This window comes from Bufo gargarizans, chromosome 8, assembly GCF_014858855.1.
Source record: "Bufo gargarizans isolate SCDJY-AF-19 chromosome 8, ASM1485885v1, whole genome shotgun sequence".
In the NCBI taxonomy this organism is placed as follows: Eukaryota; Metazoa; Chordata; class Amphibia; order Anura; family Bufonidae; genus Bufo; species Bufo gargarizans.
Window position 1 is genome coordinate 151,659,165 of NC_058087.1, and position 18,801 is coordinate 151,677,965.

The window sequence follows — 18,801 nt, forward strand, 5'->3', positions numbered from 1 at the left end:
TAATCAGCAATTCACGACACTCTGACCAGTAACTTTGTATAATAGGACACTGCCATAACACATGGTATAAAGTTCCCCTGCAGCCGTACCCCCTCTCCAACAGCAGTTGGAGGTCGATGCATACATCTTCGCCAGCCTGTCAGGGGTGTAATACCACCTGAGGACCGTCTTCAGCGCGGATTCGACATGAAATATACATTGCAAGTGTTTGTGTATCATGCTGGTAGCGCGTGTCCATTCTGCGTCCGAGAATGGTTGACTCAGATCCACCTCCCAAGCTCTCATAGGGTGAGATTGTTTAAATTGGGATGGGTGTAGAATTGCATTGTATAAAGGCTTAAGTCCCTTTGAGTTGCCCATGTAGACCCTGGATCAGGTGCCGGATCTGAAGGTATTTATAAAAGTCCCTCGCTGAGAGAGAGTATTTGTCACATAAAGAGTAAAACGGTTGCAGTGTTCCCTGTTCCATTAGGTCCCATACACATTGAATGGAGTTCGATCTCCAAGATGACAGGTCAGAATGGGGCAACAGAGATTGAATCAGTGAGAAGGGGATAGATGCAAGAGTGGGGGGTTCGTCTGCATCCGCCAATGCATGGTACTTAGACCAAGCAGCAAGAGATGCTTGAACCGTTGGGCTAAGACCTCGTGGCATAGGAATGTTCCAAAAAATAAGGTGCAGTAACTCTGATAAGGAGTATCCATTAGTTAAATGTTCCTCTAAATGTACCCAAGGTGTATCCAAAGATGGCCCAACCCAACCTCTCAGCATAGAAACCAACATCGCTATATAATATAGTTTCAGATCCGGCAAGGCTAAGCCGCCCTTAAGTCGCTCTCCGGTAATTATAGCACGAGCAATCCTCGGGCGCTTTTTTTCCCAGGTGTACTTAGAGAGTAAAGCATGCGCTCTGGAAAAGAACCTTTCCGGAAGTCATATAGGCAGGGTGCGATATAAGTAAATAAACTTTGGGAGGATGAGCAATCACATCTTCTTCTCAATGTGTACTGCACCATCTGCATGGTCCCAATCAGTTATGGGATCCTCCAAAGCAACACAGTACTGCACAAAATCTCTTACACTGGGTTACTCGCAGGCGTTAACTGCTATCAAGATGCTATATCTGGGCAGCTTCTTTGTACCCTTCAGCTCCAGCCTCAGTTACTCTATGGTGCTCTTTGCCCTTTCTAGATCCTAAGATGGTACACCATCATGAATTTGGTCACTCACCTGCACTGCTAGCTAGCTACTAGGGATGAGCGAACTCGAACTGTATAGTTCGGGTTCGTACCGAATTTTGGGGTGTCCGTGACACGGACCCGAACCCGGACATTTTCGTAAAAGTCCGGGTTCGGGTTCGGTGTTCGTCGCTTTCTTGGCGCTTTTGTGACGCTTTCTTGGCGCTTTTTGAAAGGCTGCAAAGCAGCCAATCAACAAGCGTCATACTACTTGCCCCAAGAGGCCATCACAGCCATGCCTACTATTGGCATGGCTGTGATTGGCCAGAGCACCATGTGACCCAGCCTCTATTTAAGCTGGAGTCACATAGCGCCGCCCGTCACTCTGCTCTGATTAGCGTAGGGAGAGGTTGCGGCTGCGACAGTAGGGCGAGATTAGGCAGATTAACTCCTCCAAAGGACTTGATTAACTGATCGATCTGCAGCTGTGGATCATTGAGCTGCTGATCCTCAATTGCTCACTGTTTTTAGGCTGCACAGACCGTTTGTCAGTCTCATTTTTCTGGGGTGATCGGCGGCCATTTTGTGTCTTGTGGTGCGCCAGCACAAGCTGCGACCAAGTGCATTTAACCCTCAATGGTGTGGTTGTTTTTTGGCTAAAGCCTACATCAGGGTGAAGCTGTCACACCAAGTGCATTTAACCAGCAATAGTCTGTTCATTTTTTGGCCATATACAAAATCAGGGGCAAGCTGCGCCTGTCACCAAGTGCATTTAACCCTCAATGGTGTGGTTGTTTTTTGGCTAAAGCCTACATCAGGGTGAAGCTGTCACACCAAGTGCATTTAACCAGCAATAGTCTGTTCATTTTTTGGCCATATACAAAATCAGGGGCAAGCTGCGCCTGTCACCAAGTGCATTTAACCCTCAATGGTGTGGTTGTTATTTGGCTAAAGCCTACATCAGGGTGAAGCTGTCACACCAAGTGCATTTAACCAGCAATAGTCTGTTCATTTTTTGGCCATATACAAAATCAGGGGCAAGCTGCGCCTGTCACCAAGTGCATTTAACCCTCAATGGTGTGGTTGTTATTTGGCTAAAGCCTACATCAGGGTGAAGCTGTCACACCAAGTGCATTTAACCAGCAATAGTCTGTTCATTTTTTGGCCATATCCCAGTCTAATTCTGTCACTAAATCCATACCGGTCACCCAGCGCCTAAATACTAGGCCTCAAATTTATATCCAGCTAAATCTGTCCCTAGTGCTGTAGCTGGGCGAGTTATTTAGTGTCCGTTCAAGCACATTTCTTGTTCTGGGTTGAAATACAATTCTCAATTTAGCAATTTCATAATTTAGTGGTTCCTGCTATATCAGAGCTCTTTGAAATCTATCCCAAAAAGGGTATATAATATTGAAGGTGCACATAGGGTCATTCAGAGTAACTTCACACACACCCGCTACTGTGTATTTCCAAGTCTAATTCTGTCACTAAATCCATACCGGTGACCCAGCGCCTAAATACTAGGCCTCAAATTTAATTCCCTCTAAATCTCTCGTTACCCACCGCTGTACTGTTGTTGCTGGGCAAGATATTTAGTGTCCGTCAAAGCACATTTTTTGTTCTGGGTTGAAGTACAATTCCCAATTTAGCAATTTCATAATTTAGTGGTTTCTGCTATATCAGAGCTATTTGAAATCTATCCCAAAAAGGGTATATAATATTGAAGGTGCACATAGGGTCATTCAGAATAACTTCACACACACCCGCTACTGTGTATTTCCAAGTCTAATTCTGTCACTAAACCCATACCTGTCACCCAGCGCCTAAATACTAGGCCTCAAATTTAAATCCCTCTAAATCTCTCGTTACCGTTGTCCTGTTGTAGCTGGGAAAGTTATTTAGTGCCCGTCAAAGCACATTTTTTGTTCTGGGTTGAAGTACAATTCCCAATTTAGCAATTTCATAATTTAGTGGTTCCTGCTATATCAGAGCTATTTGAAATCTATCCCAAAAAGGGTATATAATATTGAAGGTGCACATAGGGTCATTCAGAATAACTTCACACACACCCGCTACTGTGTATTTCCAAGTCTAATTCTGTCACTAAATCCATACCGGTGACCCAGCGCCTAAATACTAGGCCTCAAATTTAATTCCCTCTAAATCTCTCGTTACCCACCGCTGTACTGTTGTTGCTGGGCAAGATATTTAGTGTCCGTCAAAGCACATTTTTTGTTCTGGGTTGAAGTACAATTCCCAATTTAGCAATTTCATAATTTAGTGGTTTCTGCTATATCAGAGCTATTTGAAATCTATCCCTAAAAGGGTATATAATATTGAAGGTGCACATAGGGTCATTCAGAATAACTTCACACACACCCGCTACTGTGTATTTCCAAGTCTAATTCTGTCACTAAATCCATACCGGTGACCCAGCGCCTAAATACTAGGCCTCAAATTTAATTCCCTCTAAATCTCTCGTTACCCACCGGTGTACTGTTGTTGCTGGGCAAGATATTTAGTGTCCGTCAAAGCACATTTTTTGTTCTGGGTTGAAGTACAATTCCCAATTTAGCAATTTCATAATTTAGTGGTTTCTGCTATATCAGAGCTATTTGAAATCTATCCCTAAAAGGGTATATAATATTGAAGGTGCACATAGGGTCATTCAGAATAACTTCACACACACGCTTCTGTGCATTTCCAAGTCTAATTCTGTCACTAAATCCATACCGGTGACCCAGCGCCTAAATACTAGGCCTCAAATTTAAATCCCTCTAAATCTCTCGTTACCCACCACTGTACTGTTGTTGCTGGGCAAGATATTTAGTGTCCGTCAAAGCACATTTTTTGTTCTGGGTTGAAGTACAATTCCCAATTTAGCAATTTCATAATTTAGTGGTTTCTGCTATATCAGAGCTATTTGAAATCTATCCCTAAAAGGGTATATAATATTGAAGGTGCACATAGGGTCATTCAGAATAACTTCACACACACGCTTCTGTGCATTTCCAAGTCTAATTCTGTCACTAAATCCATACCGGTGACCCAGCGCCTAAATACTAGGCCTCAAATTTAAATCCCTCTAAATCTCTCGTTACCCACCGCTGTACTGTTGTTGCTGGGCAAGATATTTAGTGTCCGTCAAAGCACATTTTTTGTTCTGGGTTGAAGTACAATTCCCAATTTAGCAATTTCATAATTTAGTGGTTTCTGCTATATCAGAGCTATTTGAAATCTATCCCTAAAAGGGTATATAATATTGAAGGTGCACATAGGGTCATTCAGAATAACTTCACACACACGCTTCTGTGCATTTCCAAGTCTAATTCTGTCACTAAATCCATACCGGTGACCCAGCGCCTAAATACTAGGCCTCAAATTTAATTCCCTCTAAATCTCTCGTTACCCACCGCTGTACTGTTGTTGCTGGGCAAGATATTTAGTGTCCGTCAAAGCACATTTTTTGTTCTGGGTTGAAGTACAATTCCCAATTTAGCAATTTCATAATTTAGTGGTTTCTGCTATATCAGAGCTATTTGAAATCTATCCCTAAAAGGGTATATAATATTGAAGGTGCACATAGGGTCATTCAGAATAACTTCACACACACGCTTCTGTGCATTTCCAAGTCTAATTCTGTCACTAAATCCATACCGGTCACCCAGCGCCTAAATACTAGGCCTCAAATTTATATCCCGCTGATTTTGAATACAATACATTGGGCCAAATAATATATTTGTTGTTGTGGTGAACCATAACAATGAGAAAAACATCTAGTAAGGGACGCGGACGTGGACATGGTCGTGGTGGTGTTAGTGGACCCTCTGGTGCTGGGAGAGGACGTGGCCGTTCTGCCACATCCACACGTCCTAGTGTACCAACTACCTCAGGTCCCAGTAGCCGCCAGAATTTACAGCGATATATGGTGGGGCCCAATGCCGTTCTAAGGATGGTAAGGCCTGAGCAGGTACAGGCATTAGTCAATTGGGTGGCCGACAGTGGATCCAGCACGTTCACATTATCTCCCACCCAGTCTTCTGCAGAAAGCGCACAGATGGCGCCTGAAAACCAACCCCATCAGTCTGTCACATCACCCCCATGCATACCAGGGAAACTGTCTCAGCCTCAAGTTATGCAGCAGTCTCTTATGCTGTTTGAAGACTCCGCTGGCAGGGTTTCCCAAGGGCATCCACCTAGCCCTTCCCCAGCGGTGAAAGACATAGAATGCACTGACGCACAACCACTTATGTTTCCTGATGATGAGGACATGGGAATACCACCTCAGCATGTCTCTGATGATGACGAAACACAGGTGCCAACTGCTGCGTCTTTCTGCAGTGTGCAGACTGAACAGGAGGTCAGGGATCAAGACTGGGTGGAAGACGATGCAGGGGACGATGAGGTCCTAGACCCCACATGGAATGAAGGTCGTGCCACTGACTTTCACAGTTCGGAGGAAGAGGCAGTGGTGAGACCGAGCCAACAGCGTAGCAAAAGAGGGAGCAGTGGGCAAAAGCAGAACACCCGCCGCCAAGAGACTCCGCCTGCTACTGACCGCCGCCATCTGGGACCGAGCACCCCAAAGGCAGCTTCAAGGAGTTCCCTGGCATGGCACTTCTTCAAACAATGTGCTGACGACAAGACCCGAGTGGTTTGCACGCTGTGCCATCAGAGCCTGAAGCGAGGCATTAACGTTCTGAACCTGAGCACAACCTGCATGACCAGGCACCTGCATGCAAAGCATGAACTGCAGTGGAGTAAACACCTTAAAACCAAGGAAGTCACTCAGGCTCCCCCTGCTACCTCTTCTGCTGCTGCCGCCTCGGCCTATTCTGCTGCTGCCGCCTCGGCCTCTTCCTCCGCCTCTGGAGGAACGTTGGCACCTGCCGCCCAGCAAACAGGGGATGTACCACCAACACCACCACCACCACCTCCGTCACCAAGCGTCTCAACCATGTCACACGCCAGCGTTCAGCTCTCCATCTCACAAACATTTGATAGAAAGCGTAAATTCCCACCTAGCCACCCTCGATCCCTGGCCCTGAATGCCAGCATTTCTAAACTACTGGCCTATGAAATGCTGTCATTTAGGCTGGTGGACACAGACAGCTTCAAACAGCTCATGTCGCTTGCTGTCCCACAGTATGTTGTTCCCAGCCGGCACTACTTCTCCAAGAGAGCCGTGCCTTCCCTGCACAACCAAGTATCCGATAAAATCAAGTGTGCACTGCGCAACGCCATCTGTAGCAAGGTCCACCTAACCACAGATACGTGGACCAGTAAGCACGGCCAGGGACGCTATATCTCCCTAACTGCACACTGGGTAAATGTAGTGGCAGCTGGGCCCCAGGCGGAGAGCTGTTTGGCGCACGTCCTGCCGCCGCCAAGGATCGCAGGGCAACATTCTTTGCCTCCTGTTGCCACCTCCTCCTTCTCGGCTTCCTCCTCCTCTTCTTCCACCTGCTCATCCAGTCAGCCACACACCTTCACCACCAACTTCAGCACAGCCCGGGGTAAACGTCAGCAGGCCATTCTGAAACTCATATGTTTGGGGGACAGGCCCCACACCGCACAGGAGTTGTGGCGGGGTATTGAACAACAGACCGACGAGTGGTTGCTGCCGGTGAGCCTCAAGCCCGGCCTGGTGGTGTGTGATAATGGGCGAAATCTCGTTGCAGCTCTGGGACTAGCCAATTTGACGCACATCCCTTGCTTGGCGCATGTGCTGAATTTGGTGGTGCAGAAGTTCATTCACAACTACCCCGACATGTCAGAGCTGCTGCATAAAGTGCGGGCCGTCTGTTCGCGCTTCCGGCGTTCACATCCTGCCGCTGCTCGCCTGTCTGCGCTACAGCGTAACTTCGGCCTTCCCGCTCACCGCCTCATATGCGACGTGCCCACCAGGTGGAACTCCACCTTGCACATGCTGGACAGACTGTGCGAGCAGCAGCAGGCCATAGTGGAGTTTCAGCTGCAGCACGCACGGGTCAGTCGCACTACAGAACAGCACCACTTCACCACCAATGACTGGGCCTCCATGCGAGACCTGTGTGCCCTGTTGCGCTGTTTCGAGTACTCCACCAACATGGCCAGTGGCGATGACACCGTTATCAGCGTTACAATACCACTTCTATGTCTCCTTGAGAAAACACTTAGGGCGATGATGGAACAGGAGGTGGCCCAGGAGGAGGAGGAGGAGGATGAGGAAGAGGGGTCATTTTTAGCACTTTCAGGCCAGTCTCTTCGAAGTGACTCAGAGGGAGGTTTTTTGCAACAGCAGAGGCCAGGTACAAATGTGGCCAGCCAGGGCCCACTACTGGAGGACGAGGAGGACGAGGATGAGGAGGAGGTGGAGGAGGATGAGGATGAAGCATGGTCACAGCGGGGTGGCACCCAACGCAGCTCGGGTCCATCACTGGTGCGTGGCTGGGGGGAAAGGCAGGACGATGACGATACGCCTCCCACAGAGGACAGCTTGTCCTTACCCCTGGGCAGCCTGGCACACATGAGCGACTACATGCTGCAGTGCCTGCGCAACGACAGCAGAGTTGCCCACATTTTAACCTGTGCGGACTACTGGGTTGCCACCCTGCTGGATCCACGCTACAAAGACAATGTGCCCACCTTACTTCCTGCACTGGAGCGTGATAGGAAGATGCGCGAGTACAAGCGCACGTTGGTAGACGCGCTACTGAGAGCATTCCCAAATGTCACAGGGGAACAAGTGGAAGCCCAAGGCCAAGGCAGAGGAGGAGCAAGAGGTCGCCAAGGCAGCTGTGTCACGGCCAGCTCCTCTGAGGGCAGGGTTAGCATGGCAGAGATGTGGAAAACTTTTGTCAACACGCCACAGCTAACTGCACCACCACCTGATACGCAACGTGTTAGCAGGAGGCAACATTTCACTAACATGGTGGAACAGTACGTGTGCACACCCCTCCACGTACTGACTGATGGTTCGGCCCCATTCAACTTCTGGGTCTCTAAATTGTCCACGTGGCCAGAGCTAGCCTTTTATGCCTTGGAGGTGCTGGCCTGCCCGGCAGCCAGCGTTTTGTCTGAACGTGTATTCAGCACGGCAGGGGGCGTCATTACAGACAAACGCAGCCGCCTGTCTACAGCCAATGTGGACAAGCTGACGTTCATAAAAATGAACCAGGCATGGATCCCACAGGACCTGTCCGTCCCTTGTCCAGATTAGACATTAACTACCTCCCCATAACCATATATTATTGGACTCCAGGGCACTTCCTCATTCAATCCTATTTTTATTTTCATTTTACCATTATATTGCGATGCTACCCAAAGTTGAATGAACCTCTCCTCTGCCTGTGTGCTAGGCCTAAATATATGCCAATGGACTGTTGCAGTGGTGGCTGACATGAAGCCTGATTCTCTGCTATGACATGCAGACTAATTCTCTGCTGACATGAAGCCAGATTGTCTGTTACGGGACCTCTCTCCTCTGCCTGGGTGCTGGGCCTAAATTTATGACCATGGACTGTTGCAGTGGTGGCTGACGTGAAGCCTGATTCTCTGCTATGACATGCAGACTGATTCTCTGCTGACATGAAGCCAGATCGTCTGTTACGGGACCTCTCTGCTCTGCCTGTGTGCTAGGCCTAAATATATGCCAATGGACTGTTGCAGTGGTGGGTGACGTGAAGCCTCATTCTCTGCTATGACATGCAGACTGATTCTCTGCTGACATGAAGCCAGATTGTCTGTTACGGGACCTCTCTGCTCTGCCTGTGTGCTAGGCCTAAATATATGCCAATGGACTGTTGCAGTGGTGGGTGACGTGAAGCCTCATTCTCTGCTATGACATGCAGACTGATTCTCTGCTGTCATGAAGCCAGATTGTCTGTTACGGGACCTCTCTGCTCTGCCTGTGTGCTAGGCCTAAATATATGCCAATGGACTGTTGCAGTGGTGGGTGACGTGAAGCCTCATTCTCTGCTATGACATGCAGACTGATTCTCTGCTGTCATGAAGCCAGATTGTCTGTTACGGGACCTCTCTGCTCTGCCTGTGTGCTAGGCCTAAATATATGCCAATGGACTGTTGCAGTGGTGGGTGACGTGAAGCCTCATTCTCTGCTATGACATGCAGACTGATTCTCTGCTGACATGAAGCCAGATTGTCTGTTACGGGACCTCTCTGCTCTGCCTGTGTGCTAGGCCTAAATATATGCCAATGGACTGTTGCAGTGGTGGGTGACGTGAAGCCTCATTCTCTGCTATGACATGCAGACTGATTCTCTGCTGTCATGAAGCCAGATTGTCTGTTACGGGACCTCTCTGCTCTGCCTGTGTGCTAGGCCTAAATATATGCCAATGGACTGTTGCAGTGGTGGGTGACGTGAAGCCTCATTCTCTGCTATGACATGCAGACTGATTCTCTGCTGACATGAAGCCAGATTGTCTGTTACGGGACCTCTCTGCTCTGCCTGTGTGCTAGGCCTAAATATATGCCAATGGACTGTTGCAGTGGTGGGTGACGTGAAGCCTCATTCTCTGCTATGACATGCAGACTGATTCTCTGCTGTCATGAAGCCAGATTGTCTGTTACGGGACCTCTCTGCTCTGCCTGTGTGCTAGGCCTAAATATATGCCAATGGACTGTTGCAGTGGTGGGTGACGTGAAGCCTCATTCTCTGCTATGACATGCAGACTGATTCTCTGCTGACATGAAGCCAGATTGTCTGTTACGGGACCTCTCTGCTCTGCCTGTGTGCTAGGCCTAAATATATGCCAATGGACTGTTGCAGTGGTGGGTGACGTGAAGCCTCATTCTCTGCTATGACATGCAGACTGATTCTCTGCTGTCATGAAGCCAGATTGTCTGTTACGGGACCTCTCTGCTCTGCCTGTGTGCTAGGCCTAAATATATGCCAATGGACTGTTGCAGTGGTGGGTGACGTGAAGCCTCATTCTCTGCTATGACATGCAGACTGATTCTCTGCTGACATGAAGCCAGATTGTCTGTTACGGGACCTCTCTGCTCTGCCTGTGTGCTAGGCCTAAATATATGCCAATGGACTGTTGCAGTGGTGGGTGACGTGAAGCCTCATTCTCTGCTATGACATGCAGACTGATTCTCTGCTGACATGAAGCCAGATCCTCTGTTACGGGAGCTCTCTCCTCTGCCTGGGTGCTGGGCCTAAATTTATGACAATTGACTGTTGCAGTGGTGGGTGACGTGAAGCCTGATTCTCTGCTATGATATGAAGACTGATTCTCTGCTGACATGAAGCCAGATTGTCTGTTACGGGACCTTTCTCCTCTGCCTGGGTTCTGGGCCTAAATTTATGAAAATTGACTCTTACAGTGGTGGGTGACGTGAAGCCTGATTCTAGGCTATGATATGAAGACTGATTCTCTGCTGACATGAAGCCAGATTGTCTGTTACGGGACCTTTCTCCTCTGCCTGGGTTCTGGGCCTAAATTTATGAAAATTGACTCTTACAGTGGTGGGTGACGTGAAGCCTGATTCTCTGCTATGATATGAAGACTGATTCTCTGCTGACATGAAGCCAGATTCTCTGTTACGGGACCTCTCTCCTCTGCCTGGGTGCTGGGCCTAAATTTATGACAATGGACTGTTGCAGTGGTGGCTGACGTGAAGCCTGATTCTCTGCTATGACATGCAGACTGATTCTCTGCTGTCATGAAGCCAGATTGTCTGTTACGGGACCTCTCTGCTCTGCCTGTGTGCTAGGCCTAAATATATGCCAATGGACTGTTGCAGTGGTGGCTGACGTGAAGCCTCATTCTCTGCTATGACATGCAGACTAATTCTCTGCTGACATGAAGCCAGATTGTCTGTTACGGGACCTCTCTCCTCTGCCTGGGTGCTGGGCCTAAATTTATGACAATGGACTGTTGCAGTGGTGGCTGACGTGAAGCCTGATTCTCTGCTATGACATGCAGACTAATTCTCTGCTGACATGAAGCCAGATTGTCTGTTACGGGACCTCTCTCCTCTGCCTGGGTGCTGGGCCTAAATATATGCCAATGGACTGTTGCAGTGGTGGCTGACGTGAAGCCTCATTCTCTGCTATGACATGCAGACTAATTCTCTGCTGTCATGAAGCCAGATTGTCTGTTACGGGACCTCTCTGCTCTGCCTGTGTGCTAGGCCTAAATATATGCCAATGGACTGTTGCAGTGGTGGGTGACGTGAAGCCTGATTCTCTGCTATGACATGCAGACTGATTCTCTGCTGACATGAAGCCAGATTGTCTGTTACGGGACCTCTCTGCTCTGCCTGTGTGCTAGGCCTAAATATATGCCAATGGACTGTTGCAGTGGTGGGTGACGTGAAGCCTCATTCTCTGCTATGACATGCAGACTGATTCTCTGCTGACATGAAGCCAGATTCTCTGTTACGGGACCTCTCTCCTCTGCCTGTGTGTGTGCTGGGCCTAAATATATGCCAATGGACTGTTGCAGTGGTGGCTGACGTGAAGCCTCATTCTCTGCTATGACATGCAGACTAATTCTCTGCTGACATGAAGACAGATTCTCTGTTACGGGACCTCCCTCCTCTGCCTGGGTGCTGGGCCTAAATATATGCCAATGGACTGTTGCAGTGGTGGCTGACGTGAAGCCTCATTCTCTGCTATGACATGCAGACTGATTCTCTGCTGACATGAAGCCAGATTCTCTGTTACGGGACCTCTCTCCTCTGCCTGTGTGTGTGCTGGGCCTAAATATATGCCAATGGACTGTTGCAGTGGTGGCTGACGTGAAGCCTCATTCTCTGCTATGACATGCAGACTGATTCTCTGCTGACATGAAGCCAGATTCTCTGTTACGGGACCTCTCTCCTCTGCCTGTGTGTGTGCTGGGCCTAAATATATGCCAATGGACTGTTGCAGTGGTGGGTGACGTGAAGCCTCATTCTCTGCTATGACATGCAGACTAATTCTCTGCTGACATGAAGCCAGATTCTCTGTTACGGGACCTCTCTCCTCTGCCTGTGTGTGTGCTGGGCCTAAATATATGCCAATGGACTGTTGCAGTGGTGGCTGACGTGAAGCCTCATTCTCTGCTATGACATGCAGACTAATTCTCTGCTGACATGAAGACAGATTCTCTGTTACGGGACCTCTCTCCTCTGCCTGGGTGCCGGGGCCTAAATATCTGAGAATGGACTGTTCCAGTGGTGGGTGACGGGAAGCCAGATTCTCTGCTATGGAACCTCTCTCCAATTGATTTTGGTTAATTTTTATTTATTTAATTTTTATTTTAATTCATTTCCCTATCCACATTTGTTTGCAGGGGATTTACCTACATGTTGCTGCCTTTTGCAGCCCTCTAGCTCTTTCCTGGGCTGTTTTACAGCCTTTTTAGTGCCGAAAAGTTCGGGTCCCCATTGACTTCAATGGGGTTCGGGTTCGGGACGAAGTTCGGATCGGGTTCGGATCCCGAACCCGAACATTTCCGGGATGTTCGGCCGAACTTCTCGAACCCGAACATCCAGGTGTTCGCTCAACTCTACTAGCTACCCACAGAAATCTGCAGCTTCTTCCAGCCCACATTTAGTCTAGGGCACTCCTGGGCCTCATCTCTGCTCTCTACTTGCGTCTGGCCTGAGGCTTGACCACATTTTTATTTATCCCTTTTCAGCCATTTGTTGTCAATACAGCTTAAAGGGAACCTGTCACCGGGATTTTGTGCATAGAGCTGAGGACATGGGTTGTTAGATGGCCGCTAGCACATCCGCAATACCCAGTCCCCATAGCTCTGTGTGCTTTTATTGTGTTAAAAAAATGATTTGATACATATGCAAATTAACCTGAGATGAGCCCTGTCAGGGACAGGACTCATCTGGTTTTTTTTTTACACAATAAAAGCACACAGAGCTATGGGGACTGGGTATTGCAGATGTGCTAGCGGCCATCTAGCAACCCATGTCCTCAGCTCTATGCACAAAATCCCGGTGACAGGTTCCCTTTAAAGGGGTTATCCAGGAATTTGATATTGGTGGATAGGACATCTGCAATGAGCAGGACACTGGTACAGTGGGTCAGCTATGCAGTGGGTCAGGATATATGTGTAGTAGTTTGTGACGCCAATTGCAGCTTGCACAGGTATAGGAATGCCAGAGGGGGATAGTGTCTCTGTATAGCAGATATGGTAGTGTCAACGGTGTCTCCTACCTTGGTACGGCTGGACTCCTGGATCCTGGCTCACTTGCAATAAATTGAGTGTTGTCAGTAGGAGTAATTGAGGAATGATTGAGATCCAGACAGGAGATATAATCCAACTTGTCTTTACCGAATGGCAACAGAAATCCATACGAGTTACAGCTTTAGTCTTGGGTCCCAGCAGGAATTGGCAATATGGGCAGGAATCTATATATATTCTGCTTCTTGTCATATGCCTAGAGAATCTGGCAGGTATCTATCTTCTGCTCTGTCTGTCTTCTGCTTGGTATGGGCCTGACTAGCTGAGGAGGAATTTGGCTTCTCCTGGAATCTGGATAAGTACTCACAGGACTGCTCGCAGGGAATGATGTCTTCCTGGAGATCTGTAGTTCTGGAGGTGTTGCTTGCTTGTCACCAGCTGAGGTAGATGACTCAGGCTGGGAAGAGTGATCCTTGGCCTCAGCCGAGGCTGGATCCTAGGTGGGGAGCCCTGTAACTGGGAGCTCCTACCAACACAGGGGGCAGGGGTGTCTGGTACACTAACTAGAACTTCCTTCTCCTCCTCATGAGACAGGACATGGGAACAGCCCACTTCTGCTCACACAGGGGAGACTAGATTGGAATGAACTATTCCAGTCTAGGTATACTAAACTAGCTATGGTCTGCTGAACATATTGCTGCCACCTGCTGTTGCACATGGAAATTGCAGCAAAATACATAAAAAAGGCCTAGAAAATGTAGATACAGGAAAATGCAATGTTAGATTACACAAGATGACAATACATATACACCTGACATGTTGTAGCGGGGAAACAGAGTTTAGTAACATAACTCTGGGATGTTACACATCAATATCAGATTGGCAGGGGTCTGATTCCCAGCACCCAACTGATCAGTTGTTTGAAGGGACCTCAGCGTTTCATGAGCACTTAGGCCTCTTTCTAGGTCATATGACATCACTGTACATCCATCACGTGGCCCAAGTGCAGCTAAGTCCCATTCTAATGCAGAGGTCTGAGTAGGGTGGCCAGACGTCCGGTTTTAGGCCAGACAGTGTTTTGGCTCCCGGTTCTCCGTCCAGTGCAGGGCCTGCACAGATGCAGGGATGTCCTCCTTATTCAGTAGCTCACGCTCAGACAGCAGCATTGTGCTATCTGAGTGTGAGCTGCAGCTACAAACTGACTGACTAAGGCTTCTCTAACCCCCAGTCAGTCAGTAGAGCCCACGGACATGGCTCTCTGTGGCTGACTGAGGGTGAAAGAAGCACCCAAGGCTGCCCCCAGCTCACCTTCCCATCTTTCAGTTCCTTTTTGTTTTCTTTTTGTCTGCAATGGGGGCGTGGCTTAGCGGAGTTTAGTGGTCTGGGGACGTGGCTTAGCTGAGTTTTGTGGTCTGGGGACATGGCTTAGCTGAGTTTAGCAGTCTGAGGACATGGCCTGTGATGTCCGGCCTTATGGGGTGAAGCCAGTGGCAAACCTACATCTGAGCTGCAATACCAAGCACAGCTGCTATAAAGTGTACAGTGCTGTGTTTGGTAAGCTGTGAGGACTTTTGGTATGAAAATGGTATGAAAATGATTCATCAGATTAACCATTTAAAGAGGACCTTTCACTGCTCCTGACACGCCTGTTTTAATAAATTCATGCATTCCCTATGTAATAACAATTTTGGAACATCTATTCTTATGGCTCTATGTTGTACCATTCCTTTATTATTCCTGCTAGAAGTTATGATGAATTGCTAGCAGTCTGCAGTAAGGGTACAAAGGGGTGGTAACCAGTTGGGGGGGGGGGGGGGTGTACCTGCCCAGTCCGAAAATGGCAACACCTATTGAATAGAGTGAATCTGTGCAGGTACACCCCCCTAGCTGGTTACCTCCCCTCTGTACCCTTACTGCAGACTGCTAGCAATTAATTCATAACTTCTAGTAGAAATAATAAAGGAATGGTACAACATACAGACATAAGAATAGATTCCTCAGAATTGTTATTACATGGGGAATACATGAAGCTATTTAAGTAAGCATGTCAGGAGCGGTGACATGTCCTCTTTAAGCTTTATTTGTGTGGAAACTCCTTTATCTGGAAAACGCCTTTTATCTGAAAAACTCCTGTAAAGGGAATGTGTCGTCAGAAAATGTCTTATTATTTAAATCATGTTTTTATTTTTAAAAAAATTGGGGAATTTTGGTGAGTTTTTTTCCAGGTCACTCACTATATTTAAAAAATGTATATAATCCTGCAATTTTCACCTAAAATATGCTAAGACTTCCTGTCTTTTGAGAGCAGCTACATGGGTCATAGACAATGGACTCCATTGACCTCTATAGGAGATTTACCTAGACATGCTCTGTGACCTGTGCAGAGGTCGAGTGGGAGCTGATAAGCTGTAATATCACCTATTGTGCATGGTGGATCCTGTGTTATCTATAAAGAAGGTGTTACTTGTCATTGTAATTTTGCATGTGGTGATAATGAGAACAGTTACTGCAAAGTTACCTGTAGAGAACACGAAATCATGACCTATTATTAGACCTAGTGCCCAGGAAAAAATTGCAGGATTGTATACATTTTTTTTAATGAAATATAGATAGTAACACGGAAAATAAAAAATAAAACTCACAAAATTCTAATTCTATGCTCATTAGCATGAAGTAACACAATGATATAGTATGTCAGGCAGGACAAATTTTAACCTGTAGTTTATAGGAAAATTACTTATTTTTTTTATTTTTTATTTTTTTCTCAGTGACCCTTTATCTGTAAGGGGGATGGGGAAGACAGGAAATATTCCCACCAGTTTTAAATGTATAATTTTCTGATGTAAAGAAGTTATCTGCATTGATCATCTGCTTTCCATATGCATGTTGGGCTAATTGAGTGAGGGTCTCCTGCTGGGGACCACCACCTCTGCTACCTAAAGCTGACCCTGGAGGTTACAGCCCAGTGCAGACTGTCCATACAATCCATTTGTGCACAATGGGTCACTGCAACAAAATGTTGGTGCCATGTACTAAAGTTTAGGCCATGCCCTTCCTCTTAGCTACACCCCTTTCCCTCTAAATCACACTCACTTTTTCAAGGCACAAAAAAAGTATGTAAAACACATAATAAATCTGCCGCAAGGCATGTACAGCATTTTTTTTTTTTTATGGAGCCAGAATTCACCTGCATTTAGTAAATCTTTCCCAGTGAGCTTCCTTTATCAAAACTGTCAGCTGCCTCCTGACTGCAGCAGACAATTAGAGTTCAGTTTTTATTTCATAAACTTCTGCTGAAAAATAAAAACTGCCTGGTAAATGATGTCCTTTTCTTGATGTACGGCGAACAAATCTGGTTATCAATTCCTAAAACAAATTACCTTTCTGAGGAATAAAAGGACACAAACTCCTGCATTCTAAAGAGAAGCCTTGGCAGCCTGTCATGTCTCCCTTGGCCTCCAGAAACAGGAGAGGACATTAAACGACTTCATTAGTGAATTGATTTATTCACACAAGACATACTTTTAAGATGGAAATGAAATGGCTTGAAAATTTATGTCCGTAAGAGAGTGTCCTATTAAGATTTGCATTTTCTGATCATTCTGAAAACAGCTTCTATTATTACTTCTTAATTGAGTTTTATTAAAGTAGTTAGCGTGAGGACAGGCCTGAAGTTTAAAGCCGTACTCCTCTCCGAACTAGTGTTGATCGAGCACCATAGTGTTCGGGTGCTCGGTGGGCTTGGGCCGAACACATCGGAAAGCTCGGGTGCTCTACCGAGAACCTGAGTATAATGGAAGTCAATGGGAGAACCCGAGCATTAAACCAGGCACCCCCTGCTCTGAAGAGGGGAGGGTGTCTGGTTCATAGGAAAAGGTCAGAAATTGATGGAAACACCACTGAAATGGTTCGGGAACAGCATGGGGAGGATGTCTGGATGCATCTTGGACTCCCAGGTCACTGCTGGGAACGATGTTGTCCGAGTAGTGCACCACTTTTACAGACTGACAATAATATGCATAAAACCGAAGATAAAATCGATTTTAGATGAAAAATTGTTAGGAAACATTATTTCCTGTATATTTACTTGTATAGAAAGTGCTGCAAAAAATTACAAGGAAGAGGGACTCCGATATTCACATTGTGGTACAATTGTTCATGTAGTGGGACTCCTACACTCATAAAGCCTATGCACTAAGTGAAAGGGCTGCCAAAAATTACAAGGAACCGGCACTACAATACACCCTTTGTTACACATAAAGGAGGGCATCATACATAGCCTTGAAAAATTATGATTGGTGACTCTAGATAACCTGGGGCCAATCTCACGTCCCCGCGACGGCGATAATCCATTCGAATGTCTAGTCTATCGACTTTCGATGTTATTGTCAATGCAAACCATGGTGACTACGGGTAATGGGGAATCGGGGTTCGATTCCGGAGAGGGAGCCTGAGAAAGGGCTACGGCTACCACATCCAAGCATGGCAGCATGCGTGCAAATTACCTATTAGGTATAATTAGGTGATGGCCTGCAGGTGATCTGACCCTGTAAAAGATTTTAGGCGCAGGCCTGCAGGTGAGCTGACCCTGTAAAAGATTGTAGGTGAAGGCCTGCTGGTGAGCTGACCCTGTAAAAAATTATATGCAATGGCCTGCTGGTGAGCTGACCCTGTAAAACATTATATGTGAGGGCCTGCTGGTGAGCTGACCCTCTAAAAAATATATGCTAGGGCCTGCAGCTGTGCTGACCCTATAAAAGATTATATGCGAGTGCATTATATGTGACGAATAAGCATGTGTTGATATGATGGAAGAGGAAAAGAAGTCATGGTCAATCCAGGCCTTGTTCATTTTTATAAGAGTCAACCTGTCAGCATTTTCAGTTGACAGGCAGATACGCTTATCTGTTATAATGCCGCCAGCAGCACTAAATACCCGCTGAGACAAAACGCTGGCGGCAGGGCAGGCCAGCACCTCCAAGGCGTAGAGCGCCAAGTTTGTGCCACGTGTCCACCTGAGCCGAGTACCGCCATGTGCAGAGCATCAAGATGCTCAAGCCGAACAGGTGTTCGGCCGAGCATGCTCGATCATCACTAATCAGAACCTGAAAATTCATGTTTGACTGCAGATAACCCCAGATGGCTGAGGTTCCAGACCACTTATTACCTATGTTTGTCATTTCAGTTGGGTCCTTTGTATGGAGTCACCTGTCTCAACTCCTAGAATCTGATGATCCACTAAAACAAGCTATTGCAGATACCCTCCCTGATGACATTCTATCCAAGGACTTTGAGGGAGAATCATGGAAATACTCAACATACTCAGATGCTACAGTTCATTCAGGTACAAAACCATTATTTCTTTTATTGTACTAGCAATCCGACCATTTACCTGCCAAAGATGTATCTCATACATCCTCACAGGGTGGCAGTTCAAGATGTATGACATACCTCCTTGTACTGATGGTTGTATCTCCAGTTGTTAGAC

The 18,801-nt window shown here is 47.0% G+C and overlaps 1 protein-coding gene across 1 annotated transcript in view; it reads left to right on the top strand.

Annotated features, from left to right (window-relative positions):
- LOC122945455 (vitellogenin) overlaps window positions 1–18,801 on the top strand; it is a 178,468-nt gene that overhangs the window by 103,329 nt on the left and 56,338 nt on the right. The window contains exon 13 of the mRNA XM_044304523.1: window positions 18,499–18,657. Coding sequence (XP_044160458.1) covers window positions 18,499–18,657 — 159 coding nt within the window. The remainder of the gene's footprint in view (window positions 1–18,498; window positions 18,658–18,801) is intronic.